Consider the following 19,289-nt stretch of genomic DNA (forward strand, 5'->3'; position numbering starts at 1 on the left):
CTGCACGAAGACCTCTAGAGTTAAAGAAATTTATACTCTAACTGACAAAAATTAATGGACCCCCCCTCATTAGAATAAAGTACATGAGATGTGCCTTCTTTGTTTCGCAACAAAGTTGCGCTGTCAGGTGACTACCACATCGCGCAGTAGATGGTTCGTACTTGACATCTAAGTCGATTGGATGATCATCTTGCTATGACAAAACGACCAGGCATACCTAAAATCCTTACCAAAAAGAACTAACGGACCCTGCAAAAACTGCTAAATCATTGCACTAACCTCTCCTTGATTTGGAGATGCAAGGAGCCAGAGGTTATTCTACAATTCCTGCAGAACTACATTCTGTGAATTTCTACGGTACAGCATAAGCCGCTGATTATAATCAGAGGCTTATGCTGTACCATTTTTCGTTTGATAAGTGGTTAAAATCGTGAAGCTGCACCATGTTCAATTTCACACGGTATGGCCTTGATCAATTGGTCGCAGTGCATAGAACTTGGTGTCATGTACTGGATAATGCACGCCCGACAATGTACATTTTACTTTGTGGATTCCTGATTTGAGGTCAAAAGCATCGTGGCAATTCTGCAGCCATCACGAAGCATCAGTCTCAGCCCAATAGAGTGCCTGGATGAATTAGAATGCCAATTCAGGATGCCCAAGAAGATACACTGCATTACTGGAACTCACTACTGGGTTCAATGGAGAACGATGCTACCGGTTTTTCGCCCTCAGGAGTAGCACTATGGAGATAATTATTTTTCTTCCCACACCGGGTGGATAACGCCTTAGTTCGGATCCGGTCAATGACGCAAAAAGTTTCATGTTTTTTTTTCATGCCATTCCTAAGTTAGTTGGTCTCAGGTGAGGGTTGCATGAGCTTTTCACCTGGAAACGGGATTTTTATCCATCAAATAGGCAAAAAAAAAAAAAAAATAAATAAATAAAATAAATAAAATAAATAAATAAAATAAAAATAAAATTTGATATTAGGGTCACCCGTAAATAATTACATCTACCCGTGTATGTATTATGTCTGTAAATTGCGTGCGTTCTCTGGTCGAAAGGCCTGTTTTGCTGGACGAAAAAAAAACCAGTTTCTGGGGAAAGAACCTTGCTATCTACGCCTGAGACCGACTAATTCAGCCTCTATCAAACAGGCAAATCGACTACAGAATACACACCGATGAGCCAAAACATTATGACCAGCGAGTCGTTATGCAAATCGAAGCAATTGCAGGCGATCTGTGGCGTATGCGCGGGTTGGGACACGGCATGAAAAACACCCGATACTGAACTCCGTTAATCAGTGTTACTCTTGTTCTTCAGATGGGAAAGGCAGTGGACTTAAGCGAGTTTGACAAAGGCCAAATTGTAATGGCCAGACGACTGGGTCAGAGCATATCCGAAACGGCACGACTGCTGGTGGGATGCTCACGGGTCAGCCATGGTTAGTACCTACCGAAAGTGGTCCGAGGAGGGGGAAACGCACGAACCGCAAGCGAAGTGTTGGACGACCAAGGCTCATCGATGCTCGAGGTGAGCGAAGGCTCTCCTGGATGGTACGCGGCAACAGAAGGGCGGCTGTGGCGCAACTCGCCGGTAATTGGAATGCTGTGACGGGAGTAATGTGTCGCAACACACAGTACATCGAACCCTGATGAAAATGGGGCGTGTAGCCACAGGCCGCTCCGAGTGCCCATGCTAACCACAGTTCACTGGCGATAGCCCTACAATGGGCACGAGAGCATCGAAAATGGACCTTGAGTGGTTGGAAAAAAGTCGTCTGGTCCGATGAATCACGTTTCCTGTTGCACCATGTGGATGGCCGGGTAGTGTGCGTCGTTTACCTGGGGCAATGATGGCGCCTGGATGTACTGTGGGACGAACACAAGCCAGTGGCGGCGGTGTCATGCTTTGGGCGATGTTCTGCTGGGATACCTTGGCCCAGTAATCCATGTGCCGGGCATTGTGACGTCTACCACCTGCGGGGTATCTCTTTTTTTTTTGGGGGGGGGGTGTTTTTTCTCCCCCAGCCACCCCACTCTTCCCTCTGGTAAGGCATTGGGCATGCCACGCTGTCAGCAGGGGCCATCTTCCCTCTTGGCCCGTTCCTTCTCTTTCCTATCCTCCAGTTTTCTGCCTCCCCACTTACTTTTCTCTTACACGACGGTTTTTTCCCCCATGCCCCGCAGGTCTAAATCTAAACACATCAAAATTATTGCCCGACCTATTTGGCCTTAGAACAAGTTATCAGCGAACAACCCTGCGCTCTCTTAAAATTACAGGGGAATATTCATGTGTTGTTAAGGTTGATCCCAGGGTTTCTCCGATCAGCCACCGTTGTACATCTTGTGTAGAAGCTTACACCCAAACCGGCCATTTTTATGTATAGTGTTGGATGTGTAAGTGTAGTGATATGGTGTGTTGTTATGTTTTCGGCCGGTACCTGGCTCTTAGCAGATGGGAAGTAGCAACACCTGGTCACCACGTCCCACCCTCATCCCCGCCACGTGGAGGCGGCCAGGATCTACTATCACCTGCTGGACTAATACAGGGCGAAAGACCCGAGAGAGCCGAAATTAGGATGAAATGAAAAGGCTATAGAAGGAGAAGTTTGGGAGCTTGAGAGGTAGGAAAGAATAGAAGAGAGGAGGATCAAACAGAGGAACTCTCCAATAGTTAGAAGGTAGAAGAAATGAAGCAAGACTAAAGGAGATAGAGGTGGAGAAGTGGACTGACTTCTCATGCTATGGGAAATAATCCTATGGAGGATCCCATCCTAGAAGCTAGGATCAGAAAGATTTCTTGAAATATAATTACGTCTAATCTCTTGTAGACATTGCTCCAAGCACTTATATATATAGTTTTTTACCCCAATCACGCTATAAACAGGTTTGTTAAAATTACAACCGTTTCTCAAGAAACAGCGAACATCTCATTCTCAAATCTAGTCCTAGCCACTGAAATCCCAGGTAAGTAGGTGGCAGGACCCTCCAGAGTACTCTAATATCAGTGGTACACCCGGTCAACCTCCCCGTGGCACGGTGTGGTAACGTCGGATCCCACTAGGGGCTTGGCGGCTAATAGACCGGAGGAACAAAGGGCACAACACAATATACAGCACATGACCCCCATACACCTTCAGATCTCTGGCCCGATACAATGTATACTCGCGGAGATGGGAGAAATCCCAGGAGCCGTTAGACAACAACATACCTTACACCTTACCTAAACATTTTTATTTTATTTTATTTTATTTTATTAATAAAAAGATACACAACAGGTAACCATTAACAGTGTATCTGAGATCAGATCAATAAACATAATAACAATAATATGAAATCTAACAGGACGATAAACATTGATATAGATTCAAACAATAAAAGCATATGTATAAAAGAGGATTGTATTAAGTTAAGTTACCGGTAAAACAAGTAATAATTAATCCGTTAGAGAATAGAAAAATAATATAACAAATAATAAGCTACAATAATTAGATGTGAGCTAGTCACTTTGCAGTTTAAGTGAAGAGGCAAACTTGTGGATGGAGTTCATCAGTGATTGGGAGTTGTCAAAGAAGTCAATGCGAGAGTCATTTGCTGATTCTGTTCAGTGGACTGAACTTCATTAAGTCCGTGTTGGCAGAGTCAAGGCGAAACGGTGTAAGGTTCCTGACTTGTCTACAGGGAGCATTGAAGTTTATTTTACTCAGGATATCAGATGCTTCATAAATTCCAGTGATTACTTTGGCTAGGAGGGCGATGTCAGCAGTAACTCTTCTAGTGCACAGAAGCCTCAGATGAAAGTAATCACACAGCGATTCATAATACACTGAGTGATAGAATAGAGGATTGCGGTACGTAAGGTAACGGATAAAGTTTTTTTGGACTGCTTCAATTTTGTTAGTTAAAGTCTTTGTGTGAGGATTCCAGATGGGTGAACTGAATTCAAGGATTGGCAGAACAATAGTTTTATAAAGGATAACCGCATATCTGTAGTTTTTGAACTTGTATGTGTTCCGTTTGATGAATCCCAGTGTTTTGAATGCTTTGCTGGTGATTTTAAGGACATGGGCATCGAATTTAGCACTGCTGGAAAAGAGAATCCCTAAGTCGTTAACTTGGTCACACCTTTCGATGATCACAGAGTTAATACTATACTCCGTATTCATTAGTTGTGGAGATCTGCAAGATGAGAAAGAGATAACTTTGCACTTCGAGGGGTTAGCAGACAAGCCATTTAGAGATAGCCACAGAGAGAATTTATTGAGAGCACGTTGAAGTTGTTGAGAATCGGTAGTCTCCTTCACTGCTGAGTAGATCTTAAGATCATCTGCATAGAGAGCAACTTGAACATTGGAGGTGTAGATGAAAGAAGGAAGATCATTTACGAAAACAATGAAGAGAAGAGGACCTAAGGGAGAGCCTTGTGGTACTCCGCTTAGTGGTATAAAACAGTCTGAGTTCACTTGATCGATGATAACGCTCAAGGAACGATGCGTAATATAGCTGCGTAGCCATGAGAGCAAAGGGTCACGGATGCCATATAGCTTAAGTTTTTCCAGAAGTTGTTCGTGCGGGACTTTATCAAATGCCTTAGATATGTCTGTGTAGACTGCATCAACTTGTAGGTGGTTATCAAGAGCTTCCGAGGTGTATTGCCAGAAAGGAAGTAAATTTGTGACTACTGACTTGCCACTGCAGAAACCATGTTGATTCTGATCGATGAAAGGCTTGAAGAATTCGAAGAGAATTTGTGCACTGCTGTGTCGAAGAGTTTAGCCAGGCTGTTTTGCAAGGTTATGGGTCTGTAATCGCATACGTCATTTTTATCACCTTTTTTGAAAATAGGAACTATATTGACCTGCTTAAAGTGATTAGGATACTTCCCCAGCCTGAGAGACAGGTTGAAGATCCGCAGTATGAGGGGTTTCAATGTAGTGATAGTCCTTTTCCAAAATAAGCCTGGAATGTCATCTGGGCCTCTAGTATATTCATTTTTCATGCTTTTTAATGCCGAATTTAAATCTTCATCAGTGATAAAGAGATTAATGAGGATATCATCTTTAACAGGTGTGAAGTCAGGAAATGAGGCAGGTCTCAATGTATCATTTGTTTGAATTCTAGAAAAGTGTTTGGCAAACTCTTGAGCAATACTGAATTCGTCAGATAAGAGAATTCCATCTGCGTTTCGGAGTTGTAACTTTCTACTGGTTATATTCTTATGCTTCATGAAATTCCAGAATGGTTTGATATCTCTGTGAGTAAGCAGACTATCCTGAACTGACTCTGTATACATGTTGTAGGAGTTTAATATGAGAGTTTTCACTTCTTTGCGGAGTTGGCTGAATATTTCATAGTATTGACTGTCACCTGTTTGCTTATATTTGTTTCTGTAGAATTCTTTGGATTTAATTTTACGTATTAGTTCACTATTATACCAGTGCGGGTAGGTAGAGCGTGCGGTAAGATGGGATTGAGGAACAATGTCAGATATAACTGAATGGACACAGTTAATCAGGTTGTTGGTGAGCACATCGATGTCATCCATAGCGTCAGCGAGCTGCTTGTCTACGTTTCTTAGAGCTAGGTTCAGCAGAGGCCAGTCAGCCTTTCTGAAATTGAATCGAGGAGTACGGGAGCTGCATTTGAAGTTATGAGAAGTCACTGTGATGTCAAAAGTAATTGGTGAATGATCCGAGTGAAATATGGGGTTGTCGGTGTGAACATCTATATGAGTAGAGGAAAATATTAGGTCGAGGTAGGCATTTTCTCTGGTTGGAAAGTTGCAAATTTGTTCCAGACCATAGCTGTGAAGCATATTAAGAGAGCCCTAGTCTGCAGTGATGGAGAAGAAGATTCTAAATTGGCCATTTGACAGTTAAAGTCACCCAAAACCATTGCTATTTCGGCAGATTGAATTAGTGGGAAGATTGATTCCAGCGAGCTTTCTAAGTACTGGAGGTCTATATTAGTTAAGGGAGGTGGAAAATAAAGCAATACTATTAAAACCTTTAACTTGCCAAGATGAAGAAGGCAGTATACTGATTCAATATTTGTGAAATTTGATGCAGTTTCACAGAGTATATGGTTAGAATGTATAATAGCTACTCCGCCTCCACGAGATCCTCTGTCCTTTCTATGGATTGTATATTGACCATCTATAATCTCCTGATCATCAATATCAATGGAGAGCCAGGTTTCAGTGAGCAGGTAAATGTCGTAAATATGTGAGCCTTGGATTGCTCTGAAGTGGTTTAGGTTGCTAATTATACTCCTGCAATTCTGAAGGTAAACACTGAACAGTTGGGATCTGGGGATTCTATGACGAGAGGAGAACGTAGTATGTGTAGATAGCAGGGTATCTGATTGCTATGCCGGTGGAGAGGAGATTTTGGACTCCCTTGATGGTCTGTCCGTGAAGCGTTTTACTAGAGCCCCTGATAAAAGGGATCTTAGATTCAACACTTTTTCTGTTTGTGATGGAAGGCATGTTATTATAATCATTGCTGACCAGGTACACCCTTCCATGGCAACGGTCTTCTCCTCTTTCAGCAGGATAATGCGCCATGCCACACCGCCCGGATAGTTCGAGACTGGTTCGCGGAACATGAGGAATACCTGGAAGCCTTCCAGGTATTGCCCTGCCCTGCCCTACCCTCCAAATCCCCCAGACATCAATCCCATCGAGCACCTGTGGTTTGTGTTGGAACAACAACTCCAATCTGCGGCGTCTCAACCACGGACCTTACAGGAGTTAAAGGATCTGCTGGTTACGTGTTGGTACCAGATACCACAAGACACATTTAGAAATCTTGTAGCGTCCATGCGTCGCCGGGAACGAAGCTATTTTGGCTACACGTGGAGGACTGACATCATAATAGGTAGGTGGTCATAATGTTTTGACTCATCGGTGTAAGCAATGTACAGACACAATACAGTCGTGTCTCCGTATTCGCGGGGGCTGCGTGTCGACACTTCCTGCGAAAATTTGTACTCTCGCCCGCCCAAATAGCCCCAGATGTTTTCTACGTATGCCTAAACACTTTCGCAACTATTTGCAATTAACAGGAAAGTGTTTAAATGTGTTTTAATTGTGTTTTACAATAATGAGTAACATTTTAGACCCATGTTTCGAAAATACTGCATCAAAATTTTATTATTTAGTTAAGAACAAGGCATGCACTAGGGTATTCACTACAGGCTTCAGTAGTAGGGGGTAGCAGAGGCTGGAGAAGAAGCAGGGTTGGCTGACGTCGAGACTTCCGGTTCGGGGGAGTTTTAAGCGTCGATGTAGAAGTTGTCCTTGTCAGGAACATTGTGATGGGAAGCTTCTTCTTTTGTTTGAGGCTTTGAACATGGCTGTGTATGGTGTTAAAATATCGTTGAGGCTTTCCTTGGACTTCATTGCACGAATCATGTTTTCGTCGTATTCGTAGAAGTCCGCAAAGCATTTAGTGTCACGCCTGCGCTAGGTTTTCCAAGTCGAACTTCTTCTCTTGGTGTGGTTCTTCATGAACCTCGCCTTCATCCTCAGAGTTGGAACAAACAAGCTCCTCGAGTTCATCATCTGTTAGCGTTGTTGCCTGTCCATTAATTAAATCGTTGTTGTTGTCCTTCTCTAAGTCCTCGAAACCTACGCCCTCTATCTCCTGGCCAGCTCCTTTATTTCTGCAATGATTTTCTTGCTCTGTTCGTCTGGACTGAAGTCATGCACAACCTCGGGCCATAAGTTCTTCCAAGAGTAGAAAGACCACCTCTACGTCTTCATTTGCATAGTGCTGTTCATCACTTGGGTGTCCTGGGGCATTTTCCAGCACGAGGAGGACTTTAATTGGAAGCCCCTTTTCCTCTAGGTATTCCTTGACTTCGGGGATGAAGCAGTGGTGCAACCAGTTCAGGAAAAGTTATTCGTCATCCAGGATTTTACTTTCCACATCCAGTACACAGGCAGTATATTTTTGCTACGTCCTTTAAGAGCTCTTGGGTTCTGCGCGCGGAAAATTAGGCCAGGCTTTGTCGTATTGCCTGCTGCATTGCTGAAAATTGACAACGTAACCCGATTTCGTGCCTCCTTGAATCCGGGGATCTTCTTCTCTTCGACGGCTATATAGGTGCGCTGAGGCATCTTCTTCCAGAATAATGCCGTCTCATCGGCATTGAACTACCCATATATTTGTTTTGTCTGTAAATTGTGTGCGTTCTCAGGTCGGTTTGCCTGTTTGCTGGACGAAAAAATCTTTCTGGGGGGGGGTTACGTGGTTTACGTGAACACAGCAGAGCAGAAGCATTGCTATACGCAACTGTCACTCGATTGGAGAATTGTTTCGATCCAGACTCTCAGAATGTGCGTGGTGTATGGTAGTGGTTGGCTCGCCATTGAAAAACGCAAAGTGCAACTTTTATTGCTTCCAGTACTGCGAATACGCAGGATTAGAATATATCGGATTCCTGCGTATTCGCAGTACTGGAAGCAATAAAAGTTGAACTTCGCATTTTGCAATGGCGAGCCAACCACCACTACATTAGGAGAGATATCGACTCTGGCCTACTAACTTTAAGGGGGGACCATCAAAACAACGAATGGTGTCATGGATAATTTTCCCAGGAGTGAAGGTGATACTGGTCGTTGCTGACGGCTGCGAGGATACTATTCTTTATCATACTAAGCCGAATATCTGAGACACTTCGCCAGTTGTTGTTGTTGTTATTATGGGAGTTTAAAAGCGCATATGACAATTCGCCCTCTGTAGCAGCCTAGTCAACACGATAGATTACCCTCTGCTATTCGTTTAAAGAGGTTAAACTACATTCGAGACTATAGTTTACCGATCTCAGGCGAAGGGTGTCCCTGTGAGATATTTTGGGGGTTTTCAGCTCGCACAAGATGCAAAACGGCCCGTGAACACAACCTTCGACAGATATAATACGTTTACGCTTATGAGCGCACGCTTGGTGGCCGTTATTATATATATTAATAGTCACCAGGAACGCTGGGATAGCTACCATATTCCCCAAATAGAAGATTATTTCTACTTCCATCTTTTAATTAACTCTCTCCTCAATAATTGCCCAATTCTTCCATCCTCTCTTAGTATCATCTCTCCATATACAGTATATTGAACCATGTTGGAGGGAAGACACCATCCCTTTTTCACCTCTCTAACTATTTATATTTTCCTCGCATTGCCCACCTCCTTCTGAACACAACCCTTTGACCCCAATATAGTTCCTCTTCCTCTATTTGTTCAATCAATTCCCTTATAGACTATCTTATCCAGGTGTCATCGTAAGGGGGCATGACATCTAGGTTTTTGAGCGTTTATTTTTTTTGATAGACCTAGGAACACTTATACGCATGGTTAAAGGAGCATGTTCCTCATCTGCCTCCCCCAAATACGCCCGTGCCCTTATCCTATATCTTCATAAATTTTTCCCAATTTGTTCTATCAAATTCTTCTTTGAAATCCATAAAAAACACATCGCTAATCATCTGCATAACTTATTCCACATACATTGCCCACTGACTGTTGTTGTTCAAGAAAATTATTTGTTGAAATTTTATTAAATTAGTCGTCATAATATGCCACGACTGAAATGAAATATGAAATGACTTTAAACACATTCTTTAGAAATAGTTTTCTTAAATAGATGATACGTTTGTTGCAATATTCTCTTATTGATGTCATGAAATACGTATTGGTCCTTTCACTGGTACCTAAAGATTCGAGCTAGTTTTTGGTATTAGCGAAATTTTACTCGGTTTAAGATGACTTGTATATATTCATCGAAGAAATATCTTGTCCCTCAGCTAACATTTCTGTTTTTCCGTTATGTTGGATGTTCGGTTGAGCCACCAGAAATCCAACTGAGTGAGTATAATAACAGCTAGGCCGAATGGAGGAAAGGCAACGCGTTACGCCATAAATAAAATCACGTCAGATAAAACGCCGTGTCTTGGGAATCGCATGGTTCCGTGTCCTGTAGTACTCCTGAAGGAGCTGTGATTTCATCACTGCACCAGATCTCTAGGGGAAGTTTTAACTTCTTTTGCTTCCTACTTTCTCAAACTGTGATAGGAAGTGCCTTGAGTATCGAGACGTTAAACAGCGTGATTTGTTCAGCCAAGTACCTGGCAAGGAGGTGTTTACACTTAGTTGGCAAAGTCTTGTTCGTGTCGAGGGTTCAATCTTTAATGCAACCGACAGTCACCGACTTGTTTTTCTCCCTTCTCAAAGAAGTGTTTGCATTTGCAGCTCTGCGTTGATAACTTGACCAGCCCAAACACTTCTGAACTTATCCGGTTATGAGCGACTTTGTAAATAATCTACTCTCGTTTCTGATGCCTTCAGTTGCCATTCGAAGGCCTCTCTTTGGTGTACGTTTGGGATTTGAACTCTGTATTTTGTACTTGGTGTTTATGCAGAGAAACGGGGCAAGACTTCAGATTGTTAAAAATCAACGAAGGTATTAAACGCGTGTGGAAATTTGATTGGGGAATTGGGAAGTGTCGTTCTTGACACTGTTGAGCAGAAACTAGATCTAACTGATGTTCATAAGGGTCAAATGGCACGAGTATGACAGAGAGTTCGTTGACATCTGTTCATTTGAACTGTTTGATCTTTCACATCGATTTTTCTTTTGGCCAGCTGTTTCCACAGAAGCACTTCGAGCGTTCCATCATATCCCAGAGGAAAAGGTAGATGAAGAAAAGTGGAAGTGTTTCAGCATTCATTTCTACAATGAGTATTGATAAGTAAATCAGAGTTGTCTGTCAACATATTAGCATTCTGGGACAACACCGAGATGAAAAACCACCCGACTTTAAGAACCATTTTCTTCCAATTGACGGAAGCAAAACCTGCAGTTTGCTAAACAACGTACTCCATGGGCTGACTAATTCAGCTGTGATAAGAAAAAAGCCCAAAATTTCAAGTTCTACTTCTTCTAAAGAGATATCAACTTCTAGGGTTGTAGGTCATTCCTGGGACAAGTCCTGTACTTGCAGTTCAGGTTGTTGAGGTTGCGCTTGCAGTCTGTCATCAAGTTTTTCGGTTTTAATCTTCTTTCGTTTAAAGAGGAGAAATGCTGGTTGGTGATATGTTTTGTCTTTGCGTTGTCATGGTTGAGTGACATTTCCTCTTTTCCTCAGTGTATGGCAATTTGCACCCTTCTTCTCACGAAGAGGTCCTGGGCGAATCGTGACAATGCTTTATTATCCTCTTCGGTTTAATAGTGTGCAAAATCTTAGAAATGGCAGTCGCTTTGCAAGTACACGAATATTTTTCCAAATTTGATAAAAAATATCATTTTATTGTTCACGTCTTTGTGGAAAGCTTCTTAATTTAATATTTTTAAACGCTTATGTTTCCGAAACAATTTACTTTATTGTTTATTATTCATTTGATAATAAAATAATAAAATAATAAAAGCGGCTTTTATTTTTTCTTCCTCAAATCCTTTGTGGAGATTCTTGAATGAAGTGAGTGAAGATTCTTGCGGATGTGATGTGCACATGTTTGTCTTCATTCTTTATTCTTAATTCAAACAGCAGGTATACGTCAATAACCGTCACTTCCTATCCTGCTGGTATATTATGACATTCAAAAACCTTTCGCAAGGTATGCAGATTTTTTGGTGATCAAAACTCTGTAAATTGTTAATGTTGTTTAAGCACCGAAATGCCAAACAATAGAAAAGCAGAGGACATGTTTTGACTACTTTAAAAAATATTTATAACCGCCGAGTTAGCTATTCTATTATGCGTTAATAGACAAAAGAGTGTAAATAACAAAATACGCTTTCGGTAGCATCTTTTGTTCTGTTACTTGAAACTTCTTTATAATCAAATCTGACTGAAGGGTCTTCTCACAGAGGAGGGATATGTTTGCGTTTGTTTATCGGAAATAAAGACGTTGAATCTGAAGACAAATAAACAAGAATCGAGTGAAAAATGTAAGATCACACGCATAATAGAATGGAAGATGGTTGAATAGTTTTTGCTTGGAGATGGAGTTCTTGACAGGCTTTATGAAAGGAGAAAAAATATCAATTAAATGACAATCTGGAAGTTCAGTGAAACACTCTTATACTCCCTGTCGTCGTTGCTGAAGAAAATACCCATCAAGTGTGGCAATATTTTAAGCTTGTTCATTAGTTTGGTTCACTTGAGCGAAGACATTTCATTGAAAGTTGCGTAGCTTACTATGCCGGATTTAAGCCAAGAGGACAGTGCTTGCATCACCGTGTAACAGACACTATCAAATCCTGTTTCTTCTTTCCATAGCTATCCTCGAGGTTTAATACAGGCAGCTGTGTACAGCGACTGTCACTCAAAGCTGGTGGAGGCTTATTGTATTGACGAACAGAGAATAAGGAAAAACCTCCCAGCGGACATCAGTGGTATTAAAGTCGATGTGTGTATAGAGGCATACTGAAATGACATGTCACCGTACCTTGAATTGGCTGGAGTGGATTATTTAAAGCGACTCACAAGCGTGTTTTGGTTAGACAGAGTCCTTTTTCACATTTCTTTAGAAGGAAAAAAAAAAAAAGTTTGAAAATTTCGAGTATTTGGAATCTTCGAGACAGAGTTGTCGACCTGGTCTTTCACAAGGCGAAGAAAGGTATCAAGGACAAGAAACTTCCGCTCTGTATGACAGCGTCTTGGGAGATTTCTTGGAGTAATGGTGTGAATGTGTTTCATTTCTTGCTAGAAGCAAACGCCTTGAGTTTATTGCGACACAATAAAGTGATGTAGAGAAGAGAAGTTTTATCCAGCCGAGCACAACCAAAAGCGCTATAAGAGGTCCTAAATATAGCCTATGTTAGAAGCTCGGACGGGTTTTATTGCACTGTTCCTTTTTTAATATAAACTTACAAAGGCATTGGAACTGCAAATAATATCGCGGCACTCTTCTTGGAAGGCCAGTAGATGAGAACACAAACCAATAACCGAAAGAAGAAAAAAAGACGTCATAATTGAACACCTGGTGTGATCATCCACATGACTTAGAATGAGACACGCGCCACACGTAGCAAATATATTAGAAAATCCAATCGTAATGAATTCTGTTCTAGTTTTATTATTGCTAAAATATTAAAAAGTAGAGTAGCAAATATTGCTGAAAGAAATCTATTTATTTGGATCTTTTGTGACGAAAAACTCAAGATTACTATGAATCTGAAAGGAGAGGTAAAATTTTGAGAATATTTTATTTAGTAAATAGTATAAAATGGAAACTGATTACGACTTTTAACACCCTTCATAAAAGGCACACTTCCTTCCTATTAATAACTATATTTTCTTTCTATTCACACCAGAGAGCGTTACTGGGAATTGCTCGTGTTTTCTGCTAATCCATTCCACGTAAGCCCCCTGTTTGTGATCGTTCCTTCTATGGCGCAGCTTTAACAACCTACTTATATTTAATCCGGAATGGAATAATAGGAATGTTGGCCGTTCTTAACCATTACTGTCACCATAGCTACGTAGTTAATCGATATTCGTAACTCAATACTTCTTCGATCATTGCCATCTAGAGCGAAACCTCCAATTTCCTGCTTAGCCATTCTTGCATTATCATATACCCACCTTACGTTCTTTTCAATTTCATTTTTCTTGTAACAAGTTTGGGTACTAAAATCGAATCAGAATCACTTCTGTGACTTAACGAAAGTTTCCTTTTTGAAAGGTGGCTCTGCTGCTGGTATTTTGTGGAAAGAATTGCGTTTGTGAGTTCTTTCCTGCCAAATTTTGTATATTATGTAGATTCAGTACTCCATTCCTTGTGAACCATATCTCGGCAACGAATCCTAATTAGAAATCGGAGGTTGCGAATCGAGAGACTACACAAGTTACTGGCAGGTGACTCCTTGTGATGGATTGTCACTTGGTGGAAAGCCTGTATTTATTTACTAATTTAAAATATATCTTCTGAGAGATCAAGTTATCCAAGGATGACATTCGGTTAATGAAGGATAATTTGTGACATCATTTTTGTAATCGGAATGACATGCTTTTCTATGGCGAATCAAGTTAGAACGTGAAGATACAGTGCTTCCTCTAGAGCATTGAAGAGGTGATGAAATTTTTATACACAGATTAAGGTAGATTGAAAATTAATGTACTTTTTTTCTGCAGGGAGACAAAATAGAGAATGCAAATTCCATTAAATGTAAGAATAACAGTACTGCAAATTAGGGTCCGGGTATCTATTTTTTCAACGAATTCTGATGACTGTCTATAAGCCAGATTAACCAGAGATGATAATACTGTTTGCAATTGCTGTTTTACTCATGAGATGAAAAGATTCGATTTTTTTCCCTAATTGCGACCTGGGACTAATTCTTACTCCTTTAAAATTCGACCATTCAACAACAGAGACAGTAGCAATTTGAAGGACAGTGGCTTCAATGATAGAGTTGATTGCGAAAACAATTTCACATCACTCGCGTAGATGAGAACTTGAATTCCGAGATCTTTATGGAAGGTAATAAAGCTCATTGATAACGGAGAATAAAAGAGGACCAAGAGATGATCCTTGCGGAGACACCTTGAAGTGGAGTAAATCCAGAGTTCGAAAATTAAAATGTTCTTTGAATATTTTGGGCATAGACATTTTCGTTGAAGATCCACCGTTCTTGAACATCCATCTGTGTGTGCGCGAGCTGATCATATACTCTCTCTCCACCGCTTGCTGTACTCTTAGTGCACACAGACCACCCAACAGTTTGTAGTTAAAATAATAGGGGTTTTCCTCTCACGTAGTCAATGATCCATACTAACAAGAATCCGTATATATATTTTTAAAGATCATTATATTATAAATTTATAATTATACATTTTTACAGATCATTATATTATAAATACACATAAACCGCCTTTATAAATAAACACCGTAAGCCTATATTTATATAAGCCTGTATCTCTTTTTAGGCGCGTTAGTATGTGCGTAAAGCGCCTGTTGTCTTCCTATGTCCGTCCTCATGTAATAACTCAACTTTCAGTGGATGGACTTTGATAAAATTTTATATTTCGCTGTTTTAGAACGATTTGTTGAGTACTCCCGAATTTTATTAAAATCGGACGAATAGAAATCCGGAATTTATTATTTTTTCAGACATAGGCTATCCATATACAGTATATATTGAGCTGAAGCACTGGATATTATGTTTGTTGTCGTGCGCTGATTGGAGGAATGAAAGGAATATGGCGGATTCGCCAAAAGAGTTCTCTTTCTGCTTTTTTCCCTTCTGTTATTTTAAATCATGAATTTTATTACTATTTGCTCACGCGCCTGAAACATAGGTCGCTGCGTAAATTAACTAACTTTTTTTTTTATTTTCAGTAAAAGTCAGTGAATTTCTAAAGGAAGCGAAGGCCGCGATTCCAAACTTCTGTGGAGCTAAATATACGTCACCAGACATTCGGGAGTTAGCTAGTTGCCAGTCTATAGAAGGAATGAAGCTGATGTCTGGAGTAGATGAGGTAATTTTCTTGAATTCTTTTCTTTCTTTTTCCTTAATAGGGAATTTCAATTTTCGTTAGAATATTTGATCGACCAAAAGATAAAATTCAAGTCGTCTGCTTTAAAAATTTTCGAGTTTAAAATTTCACGAGCTCAATTTGAAAAGTGAATACGAAGAATACGTATTCATTGCCTGCTTTTATTTAGTCTGGTTCCTGTCTGTTGTATCGATCTAATTTGGCTGGAACGCGTGCATTTTTGAAAAGTGAAGTGAAATTTTATTTCTGTATCTTCAGATTTATAAAATAGAATTGCTGTTCATTAATTAAACTTCTAATGGCAAACGTAAAAATATATATTAAGCACAAAGTTTGGTTGCAAGAAGGTTCAAAGACCGATGCTGATTTAAAGCGCAAGGTTGAAATGGGAGTGTAGTTGAGTCTTGCAGTTATTCTAACGAAGTTTTTGGAAAAGGAAATGCTGTTTGTATTTTATGTTTTGATTTGCGCCCACTTAATTTTCCCTGTGGATAATGGTATTTCTTATCTGGCTCGATATTAATATTTGGGGTGTTGTATTCATTCTTTACTTTGTTTCTTTCGACTTCCTTAAAGCTAATTAGGTTTTCGAAGTTTTTATTGGTTACCGGTTCTTGCTAAACACGGGAAAGATAATTGCTAGTTTGTTAAAGTAGTTAATTAATTTCGTTCCCCAAGCTCAATTTTTATGCGGCATATTTTTGACTTTTCTAATTAAATTTTAATATCAGGATCCTGATTTTAATACGTGCAGGAGGCATCGACGCTCTGCGCGTGTTATCTACGAGGACTTTAATCAGATTCATGCCACAAATGTACACTTAGATTAAGAGATAACATTATTGCATCACACGTGATAATCGATTCTGTAGCAGAGAGTGGCATGGAAAGTGTTACATTTCCCCGAAATACGTATAGTACTTGCACAATTTATTAGACGCGATTCATGGCATTTTATTGCATTCATGGAAGCGGACGAAGACAAGACATTGCCATAAATAAAGGCTTATGCATTTTTGTTTTTGGATTCAAGGACTTTAATCGTTATTTTGGCGCATTCCTTCGCACTCAGTGGCTAGTGGCATGTGAAAACTCACGTAATAATTGTGCTGGGTCTTTATGCGTTGGTGCTAAACCTCTCAGATAAGTTATACCCACTGGAGATGCTCTACTTTGTCCGAAACCTCGATGTAGATCTTACTACGTTTTCATTGGACAAGAAGTATAAGCGGTCTTTCATCAATTCTTCCTGACCCGCCCATGATAATTGAGTTTTTCTTGGCCCACTTTTGTAAATATACGAGAATACTGGAAATTAACCGCTGTTACCATAACTTACCATAAATTAACCGCTGTTACCATAACTTACCATAAATTAACCGCTGTTACCATAACTTACCATAAATTAACCGCTGTTACCATAACCGAGGGTATCCCTCCGTAGCCGAGTGGTCAGGAGCGGGAGTGCAGTAGCACACGCTCTTTGAGTAGACCGGGGTTCAAGCCCCTGACTGCTGAATACGGTCGATCTGCCAACCCGCACTGGACCAGCGTGGCAGATTATGGTCCATTTCCCTCAGCATGAATTGTTGAGGAGGCTTCCATCCTGCAGTGGGTTGATAATGACTGCACTTTACCTTTTTTACCATAACTTAAATGATCTTCGATTATTTTTGATGAATTTTTCGAATACCATTTATTGTATTCTGTTTGTCGTTGAAGTTTCGTTCCAAGGCATGCTTATGTCCACTGTTTTCTTTTCTGTTAGGTTTTCCTGTCGGCCATGACTGTTGGAGTTACTGCTGGTATTGGTGCCACGTACAATTTTATGGCCTCGCTAGCTCACCGCCTTCGAGATGCATATGCAAAAGGCAGAAAAGGCGAAGCCATAGGAATAACGGTAAGATATTTATTAAAGTATGTATTGCTTATCATAACCATTTGATACAAAAATTACTTTGCTTCCATCTAGAAGTCAAAAAAATATACCAAATGGGGCATGGTCATTTGGTGGTCTGAAAATTTGTTGCGATGTGAATCCGGTTATTTTCGACTTGCTGTCCATTGCAGCTTGGTCATTACATTATCTGCGCAAGTGTAGACGAACGAAATTAAGAATACCATGCGAACGGGACCATCTCCACAGTTTGCGGTTGTAGGAAACAGAAGAAAGAGATCACGAAATGTCACAACAAAAGCATCCACACCTTTGCTCTTCTCTCTGGGGTTCGGGTATCCTCAAGTTGCTGAAGATGGATGTTTGTTTTGACAGTGATAGAGGCAGACACCCGTATTTATCTGAGGGGGTCGGCGAAGGTTAGTTGTTCCGTTTGCATTCAGTCGAAGACAGGCGAAAAGGACAACGGGAAAAGATGGTGTCGCTCATCACGTGTTGGTAGCGCGTTTCCATGGTGACCAGAGGAATGTTCCAGCGCGTACATTTATCTGGAGGAGAGTAAGAGCGAGTCAAAAACTGGCAACAAATATGTGAGCTCTAAATAGTGTATGCAATCAATCTTTAGTCTTTCTGCAGTACCAATGCTTTCGTAAACTGCTATTTAAACTGCTATTTAACTTTTTTTTTTCTTGTTACGTATGCTGTTGGAAAGAGTGTCACAGTTAAGTGATGGATTGCTGCAAGCCTGTCAACTATTTACTTAACGTAATGTCTAATCAGGGGGGCGGGAAAGCTATGGAGACACCTCCAAAGATAAATGAGCGATCATCAAAGAGCCTGCGTTACGGAAATTCTGAACTAACAGAACTCATAGCATTGAGAACACAGTTCTACTTTTTTTCAAATTGTGTGGTTCAGTAGTAGGACGCAGGGATATAACAACTAGTTCGTATGAATAAGATCTTGATGAACTCCCCTCACAATTAGGTTGATGAATGAAATCGTTTAATTTTGCTCTACTTTTATTAAATTTGGAACTCGTGTTGTTGTTGTGCTAGAAGTCCCTTCAGGCCTTGATTAACTCTGCCACAATTTCTAAGTTATGATATTCTGGAATTCTGGTTGCCCAGATTCGCCCACTATTTTTCAATATTTTCTGGTTAAATTGGTTTCTTTTTACTAAAATAAAAAAGAAACAATAATGTTTCTGAAACTTTTGATCACCACCCTCAAAAAGGAGATCAATAAAATAATATTAGATGCAATTAGGCATTCCAAAGATGGTGAACGTGCTGGTGGCATTGCTCGAGTCTGTTTTGAACCCTACCGATTGTAGTTAAAGATTCTATTAGCAATCAAAACATTTTCAAAAAGGGTAGTTGTTTCAAGAAATTCTCAGTTGATTAGAAATAGAATTGATGGAAGATACTAATTGATGGGTTTGGTTGAGTGAGAAATGAGCAACATCGTAAGGAAGACAAAAAAGATGAATATATATTTTAATTACTTTAGTTTTATTTATTTCTTGTGTTATTGCTACCGATTCTATGATTTACTATACTTTTCTTTTTCAGCGCCAGATCACCAGTAACGTGGATACCATTCTGAAGAACGGTAAATATAGCATTCTATTACTATCTATTGGAACTACATGTGGCTGAATTGAAAAACTGTTAATCCACGATATAAACATCTTTGGTCCAAAGATTCCGTGAAATATATACCATTCCAGGGTGCTCCAAGATATATTTTACAGTCAAGTGGTCATCCCTTTGCTTGAAGCACTTTTTTCTATGTTGTTGTCAGGGTTAAATGGGCAACATGGAAAATACGGTGTCAAGGTTCAACGTGTTACGTAAAAATGCGATGGAAATTAAATCAA

The 19,289-nt window shown here is 40.2% G+C and overlaps 1 protein-coding gene across 1 annotated transcript in view; it reads left to right on the top strand.

Moving 5' to 3' along the window:
• The window catches only part of LOC150080585 (N-acetylneuraminate lyase-like), a 51,598-nt gene that overhangs the window by 21,438 nt on the left and 10,871 nt on the right, over positions 1-19,289 (top strand). The window contains exons 8-10 of the mRNA XM_090381356.1: positions 15,353-15,492; positions 17,279-17,410; positions 18,982-19,021. Of these exons, the coding sequence (XP_090237482.1) occupies positions 15,353-15,492; positions 17,279-17,410; positions 18,982-19,021 (312 nt within the window). The remainder of the gene's footprint in view (positions 1-15,352; positions 15,493-17,278; positions 17,411-18,981; positions 19,022-19,289) is intronic.

This window comes from Mastigoproctus giganteus, chromosome 9, assembly GCF_048544385.1.
Source record: "Mastigoproctus giganteus isolate SK-2022 chromosome 9, ASM4854438v1, whole genome shotgun sequence".
Taxonomy (NCBI): Eukaryota; Metazoa; Arthropoda; class Arachnida; order Uropygi; family Thelyphonidae; genus Mastigoproctus; species Mastigoproctus giganteus.